We start from the raw sequence: 7,866 nt of genomic DNA, 5'->3' as shown, positions 1-7,866 counted from the left end.
GATTCCAGCATGCAGATTTGTTTTATTTATTAGGCAATCATAAAGTTACATATTAAAAAGTCTAACTATATATCTAGGAATTTTAACTTTCATTTAAGCACTCTTTAGAATACAGACTTGACAAAGCGTTGGACTCCAGATTAACGACCGCACTATCAGTATTAATCACTTCTCTGGCAGCAATTATTCCATTTTGCAAAGTTACGTATCTAGTTCCCACTCTCCTTCTTAAAGAGAAGTAGCGGTTAGCATACTAATCACTGTGGCTTGCCTTTGCAGCACATTTTACTTCCTTGGGAAAAAAAAAATACGAGGATTAGATCCAAAAATATAGTGCATCTTAAAAGCAGCATATACCCTTAGAAAGACATTTAATAAATTACTTGTACAATATATAAAATAATAGTTTTATACTGCAGCATCAAACTCTGACGCCTGAGTCATCACGTTAGGAAGTCCATGATATAAATAATGGGATCTCCTGATAACACACCCAACATTTTTGCTTTTGTTTTGCTTGTTTTCTGTTTTGTTATCTCTTTTTCATTTTTTTAATTTTTATTTCCACTACATTTTTGTTCCAGAATCAGCTTGCAATGAGCTTTAATTGTGTTCAAGGCACCCCCAGAGAACGCAGAGAAACAAACACATTATATAGTGTAGTACTCACCTGACAAAGCATAACAAGCCTAAATGAAATGAGGTTTCCTGGCGATACAAGTACAGCAATGGCAAAGGAAAAGGAGGACTAGATACAGACTGGACAAAGCTCCAAGGACTCGCACACCCATGAGAGTGATGCAGCATCCCGCGGGGAAATGGGGTCTCACCACCCCGTTCCCAAATGATCCCTGGCAGGACCCATGCTGCACGAATCCTCTTTGACAAAAGTAAGATCATGGTGACCATTGGCCAAACTCTTAAAATTCATGAATACTGCAGTCAGGTTCTTCTGTTTGTTTGTTTTGTCTTTCCAATGGTATTCTCATGGTCAGTTGTTTGGACCTCATGAAGAGAACCATTAGGTATGTCAAGTGGTGTCCAGTTCTGAAGCTAATCCTCCCCAAATCTTCCTTTGACTTTAGCCCAGTAACCACTTTAGGAGCCATGTGGTTCAGAACAGCAAAAAAAACCCCTCAAAACAAAATAGAAACAAAAAACAACCACCACCATCACCACCACCAAAAAAACCTCACTGAAAAACCATGATACATGTAAATATAGGAAACAATGACACAAAACCAGCTACTTCTAATGGGAAAGAAGGAAATCAAACATCCAGAAAAGCCATGGGGTGGGGTGGGGGGGAAGAGAGACGGACAAGAGAAAGGTTGAGGAAGAGACACTTATTTGAGCAGTGGTTTTAAATATCAGTTCCCAAGGTAGAGGAAATCAAGAGACCCAGCACCAGTATGAAGCCAGGTCAAACCTCAGAGCTGCAGCGCAATGGGTTGTGAGGGTGGGTTTTTTAAACCGTCGGAATGAGGTCAAGAGTACCAGTTGCACATGAGTTGTTAGTAGAGTAAATCTTCATGTCAGGAAGCAAGTTAAAACTTGGTTTTATACTCATAAAACATTCTATCTATTCATATATATAAGAGGTCACTTAAAAAATAAAAAAGGCAACAGAAAAACACCTTTAAAATACTGTGTCAGTTGACCCTTCCCTCCCGCCCACCCCAGCCCCCCCACCAAGTAGCTATGACTCTATAATGTGATTCACATTTAGTTTTAAATTCTAGCTTTCACCATGGTCTCATAGAAACAAAACTTCTCTGCGAAGCACAGAACTGCTTTGCAACGTCAACAAATTCCAAGGAAAATCAAATCCCTCTTCCCTGCCAAAGAGCTTCTCAGTCAGTTACCTGCAAAAGATGGCTGGGAGGGGGCTCAGATAGTTTTAGGTTAAGCTCTTTTAAAAAGAAAGGACGACTCCTCCCCCTTTTTCAACTGTGTGAACTAGGAGTTTATGGCATTTGTATACTTTTGAACACTTAAAAGTAAGGATTTTGTACAGTAATGATTAATACTTAAACATAAATATTCTCCTACATTATATACTAGTTTTTCTTTGTACATGCGGGGGGAAAAAAAAAAAAGTATTCTCAACAAACATGGCACATGCTATATGCATTTCCTCCTCGGTAGCTTGGCTACAATAGTTTGGGTGAAGAGGGTAAAAGCAAGACTTTGTGGCGAGTGGGCGACAGTCCATGAGCAGAGTCTGAAGATGGAAGAAGTGGAGAGAGGGAGCTGATTCCTCCTCCAGGGTCAAGATGCTGATGTGCCTCAAAAAAGCACCAGCGCACACCTCTAGTGTAAACGTTAGCACAGAAGACCACATTATCACTTAGTGCTTCTGAGAAGCTGCTTCCTACAACCTGTTTTTTTTTATTTTTATTTTTATTTAATAGGTGTGAACAGCTGGTTGGTTTTTTTCAGCAAGAAAAATCTCAGCCAGTAAAGCACGTGACAATTGTCGTCCAGGATAAAGCCACGCAACCTGGCACACGTAGGGCAAAGAACCACAAAATAAAAACTCAGTACACTTAGAATAATAATAATTATTATTAAAAAAGCATTAGGAGGACGTTATTCTGTCTACACTGTACATACAGATGTTATGCTTGGAAAGCTGCTGTCTCACCCAGTCATAACATGAGTCAACATTGCCTAAGATACAAATCCAATACAGTCACAACTAAGCCAATTCACTGAGTAGTTTCCTTTGAGACAGCGCTCTTTCAGCTGTGGTTTGTGCTGAGGGCAATGCTGTAGGACCAGAGGATCCTGGAACACAAGAACTGGATGGGTAAGACACCGAATCCGGTGCTGGCAGATGTAGGTTTTGTGATTAGAGGATACAGTGCTAACTCGACTTCTATAAGGAAACCAAAGTCAACAACTAGGGGTCTGATCCTGCAACTCTGCCTACCCAGGCAGGATCAAGGCAGGATCACTGTCTTCACCAGACCCATCTCTGCAGCCCGGGTCTGGAGAAAACAGGTAATGTCTGAGGACAGCTGAGGTGAGGCTCTGGGGACCAGCCGGAGCAGCAGTTGCTTCCATGAGTAAAGGATGCAGAGCGGGGCTGGAGAAAAAGTCCCCCCCCACAACTGTATCGATGTGATCTCCGTTTGCTTTACTTCGTGGAACGTATGATGAACTGATCCAGTTGTCAAATACTTTTTCTCTAAACAGTGAAATATACTTTCCCCTATAAGAATCCAAAAGCGTCATTAACAGCACTTAAACTTGGTTTGTGAAACAGAAAAAAGTCTGAATATAAAAATAATTCAAGCAGATTCTCTTTACAAATTGTATAGTGAATTCAGTATTTGGCAAGACCGTTTTTACTACATAATGAGCTCCTGAGTGTTTGTCTATTAGCTAAAACCTTTCTATTTTCTTTAAGCCATAAAGCAAAGAAAACCATATACTCAAGTTATACTGAAGTCATGACTTCATTTATGAAAAGAGGTTTGACCAGAAACTCAGTGCAAGTGGCAAAGTTGACCATTACTGTACAGTATCTGCAAGAAAATAAAATAACTCCATGTTGCTCAAGTGGCACAAAATGACTGTGCCGAAAAAAATTGTCTATAATAAAATCTCAAATAAGTTTCCAACATTAAAATTTTATAAATAAGTACAAATTGAATGATATTGCTGAACTGCGAACCGAGAAAAAAAAATTATCGTGTAACAAGTTACCAAACTAGTTCTAGCATTGAAGACAAAAAGGAATGTTGGAACTTGTTTATACAATAGAAATGAAAGCTTCCAGTTTGTAGGATGAGAAAAATTGAGGCATGCAGGGAGTTTTGCATATGGATATATATATTTTATATATATTATATATAATATGTACAGTTTAGCTATAAAACTTTGATGTGTAAAGAAGCTGTCTTCAATGAAAAATTGAACATTCAGAGGAAATTCCTGAGTTAGGGTTTTGTGACATGGGCCACTGAGAAAAAAAGCTGCGGTTGGGTCCTCAGAGGTGTTATGTCCATCCCTGTTAAGATTGAAATCAACATACAAAAACAGACAGTGTTGCCACTGCTTCGTTCCCTGCCTGAGCAAGGGATAGCACCATTGTGAAGAGAACTCCTGCTTGTAGAGAGGAGGGAATACTTAAAAACAGTATTGCTGCTAAGACCACTGTAGTGTGCACCAAATACGTTCTTCTAGACAACAAATGAACACTGCCACTGGCTGACTGAAGAACACCTGACCAGGTGTAACGGTAAGGTTACAAGTCACTAGGTGTAATCTTTCCTAGGTTGTTCATCTGTTGTACATTTATCAGTCATTTCCTGACAGAAGTCTACCGTGACCGTTTGGCTGCTCTGTTCTGGCGGAAGCTCTCTCTCGGAGTAAGTACCTGTGTCGGCTCCATCCAATCCCCCGGCGGCCGAACAATTCTCTGAGACGTTGTTGGGCAGCCAGGGTGCTGCCAGTTGCACCGAGCCTTGCTCCGAGCAGCACTGCATGCTCTCCCCGACGCACTGGGAGGTCACCAGGCTCTGCTCCACGCCAGCTGGGGAGGGGCTGATGGTGGTGGCCGGCTGTAGATCCATGGGTCTGAGAACAGGGCAGTATCGGTGGAGAGCTTGAATCTGTTCCGGGCTCTGCATGTCTCTACACACTTCTTGAGAAAGACACGAGAAGTTGTCTAACAATTCTCCCATGCTTGCTTTCAGCTGGTTCCTTTCTGAGAGCAATTTCTCTTTCTCACACACCTGGAAAAGAAAGAAGGCATCTTAGGTTGAGGAAGGGTTGGATATATCTGCTGGCTGCACGCTCTGGTCACAAATACAGTGGTTCCCAAGAAGAACACCAACACGCAACAGCTATTTTTATATGGGCAGAGGAACAGTCACAAATATGTCAGGCATTTGACCACCATAAGGTTTGTGTGGACTGCAGTTTGGGAAACACCCGGAGAAAAACAGTTGATTTGGAAGGACAGAGTCACAAGTTAACCTCAAGAGACTGTTAATTCCTTTAATAACCTAAAAATGCTTGATGGACGATACAAAAATCTCTGCAAGAAACATTTTGATGGGGAAAAGCCATTATCCACCTAAACAAGAAACCAGGGTTCAGTTCCTGAAGCAAGGATATGCTGCAGAAATTTGGTTCACCCTCTACCTGCCGGGTCGGTCGGCCAGGCTGGGTGCACCCCCTGGGCCCACGTGCCAGCTGAACCTCTGTTATCCCTGCGAGGTGCGTTAATCAGAGGAGAGGATCTGGGTTCAATGTGTGCTCTGTGGCCTGGACTGTGGCTCATGTTCTTCTGTCCTGGTGTTTATTGGTTTGGGTTTCACCTTATCAAGATATTTTTATGAAGATGTATATGAAAACCCTGAAGGTCAGTAGGTGCCTTAACACTCAGTACAAGTTCAGTGTCGTTTCCCCCTTGTTCTGCTCAGCCTCTGCCTCCTGTGTTCCCAAATGTCCTCCTCTACCAACATCTAGCTCAAGTGTTTTCAGAGTGTCACTGTGTCAGCGGGATGCTCTAGGAGGAGGCCGGGTTAGGGGCAGGACAGCATCGGTGAGGAGGGAGAGCGAGAGAGTCTGGTGAGACTTGTTTTTTCATGCAGGATTCAAAAACTGGGAAAAGGAGCTCAGGTTGTTCTGCATCCGACAAAGCACCAGTGAGGCCCCTAGCCCCAGCTAGTGCAGGCTGCTGTGTGATGTTCTGTGGTGGGATTGTATCGGTCCTTATATATATCTCAAGGGTGGGTGTCCAGAGGATGGAATCAGATTGTTCTGAGTGGTGCCCAGTGATAGGATGAGGGGCAACGGGCACAGACTGAAGCACAGGAGGTTCCACCTAAACATGAGGAGAAACTTCTTTACTTTGAGGGTGCCAGAGCACTGGAACAGGCTGCCCAGGGAGGTTGTGGAGTCTCCTTCTCTGGAGACATTCAAAACCCACCTGGACACATTCCTGTGCAATCTACTCTGGCTGAACCTGCTTTAGCAGGTGTGTTGGACTAGATGATCTCCAGAGGTCCCTTCCAACCCCAACTATTGCGTGATTCTGTGATTCTAGCTTAAGTCTGATGTGGTGGTCCAGCCCCCATGGGGTGAGCGCTGCCCTCCCTGTGCTCAGGAGGCAGATCAGAGGGGTCAGGCACAGAGGGAGACCCAGCCTGGAGTCACACCTCTAAAAACCACCGTTGATTCAGTGTAGAACAACTGGGGTGGTTTTACTGCATCACCTTCCACCCCAGGAAGATCGGCATACAGCTCGAGGGTATAGATGAGATTTTGTAGAGTACCAGAGCTATTTCTGGAGCTGAGCTGAGCCTGAAAGCGGTGCAGCCACGTACCTCACCCAGTAACACTGCTAAACCCAAGCTGCTTCGGCATCCGAGGCATGAAAACTCCACAACTCGGATAACCCAACCATGGGTGGTTGTTGACAGCTGATAGTATTACCCAGGGTCTGAATCCTGCACTGGAAGCATACAGCTGGGCAAGCGAGAAAGTGCGCATGAAAAGAACCAACTGCTAAAATATTGATAAATCTATCAAGAAAGCATAAAAATAATAAAAAAATAAACAGATGCTCAAGTACATCTTGAGATAATGAATTATGGAAGAGAATATGCTGTGAGTTTGCAGGGAAAAAATGGAATGCGAGTGGGTAGATGGATGAATAAAGGGAAAGCCGGTACAAAAAATTACCTATCAAACTCAGAGAATATGACCATTTCACTCAGTGTCTGCGTGAAACCATCTGGGTTAAGAAGATGGGTGACTTACATGAATTAAGTGCAGGGGACTAAAGGGATCTTTCTTAAAAAGACCCAACCAAGTGAAAAACCCTTAAACCCTAGAACCACTACATAATTCAGGAGACTGGAAATTACTGGCCACAAAGTGGAAAAAGATGACAAAGGAATTCCCAGCGACCATGTATTGTGTGAGGTCAACTGGAGTTTCCCAGCTGGTTCTTCTAAGAGTAAAAGTAAGACCTTGAAGCAGACTACCTGCTTGGACAGCATGCCTGTGGGGGGAGGGCAGGAGTGTTTGAGAGGCCAAGATAAGGTTGCATAAATTGAATTTTGCAGCTTTATACTTTTGCATATCGTGACTGTCTTTTTTACGAATGCCCTTTTTCAGAATGCTACACCATATCACTACATACTCCAGCTTGCTAAAGAGAAACTTCAACTTTTCTTTTGAAGAATCCTGCACCTCAAAGGGTTTTTGCTTAATGAAATTCATCAGGGACCAGGACCGCAAAGGTCACTCATTTGCCTTTCATTCATTTCTCTGAGATGTGTGTGTATGCTGACGAGAGAAGGGGAATTAAAAAATTTATTTTGCCTACAAAGAGTTGATTATGTTAGACAATAACAGTAATGCGACGGGATTGCATACAGCCCAAATTAATTTTCAAGTGAAGGCCATATGTATAAAGCTGAACCCCTCCTTGCTGCTAGTCCAGCCCTTCAAGTGCTGCCCCTGGTGCTCTGCTCTGGAGAACAAGAGACATGTACTCCTCCCCAGCATCAGCTTGGTGTGGAGGGCCCGGCATGTGCAGCCAAGCCTGGAATCGCTTTTCCTGACCACCTGCACCAGGAGCTGCTCTTTCAACCTGCAGAACCCCTGACTCACCCCGCACGCACTGTGGATTACACTCAGTGCAGGAAGCAGTTGCTCACGATTTTGTTTATCATCTTCAATGTCTTGTTTGTTTTGCATCAGTGGAGCACTACTCTGAACAATGTTTTGATTTTTGTTTCTTTTTTTTTTTTTCCCCTGGGGCTTCAGCAGCATGGCATCTGAAGGCTTCACAAGCCTTGATGATTTAAGCCTCCCAACCAGCTTGCGGGGTCAGCGTCA

General features: G+C 43.4%; 1 protein-coding gene across 2 annotated transcripts in view; it reads right to left on the bottom strand.

The window, feature by feature from the left end:
• Positions 1-2,957: 2,957 nt before the first annotated feature.
• BACH2 (BTB domain and CNC homolog 2) overlaps positions 2,958-7,866 on the bottom strand; it is a 187,540-nt gene continuing 182,631 nt past the window's right edge. For both annotated transcript variants that reach the window (XM_082050129.1, XM_082050128.1), the window contains one exon: positions 2,958-4,745. In XM_082050129.1, the coding sequence (XP_081906255.1) occupies positions 4,266-4,745 (480 nt within the window). In that variant the 3' untranslated portion in view covers positions 2,958-4,265. The remainder of the gene's footprint in view (positions 4,746-7,866) is intronic.

The sequence above is a fragment of the Streptopelia decaocto genome, assembly GCF_964273445.1.
Source record: "Streptopelia decaocto genome assembly, chromosome: 3".
Taxonomy (NCBI): Eukaryota; Metazoa; Chordata; class Aves; order Columbiformes; family Columbidae; genus Streptopelia; species Streptopelia decaocto.
The sequence above is the reverse complement of the archived record's forward strand: the minus strand, read 5'-3'. Positions and strand labels throughout refer to the sequence as shown.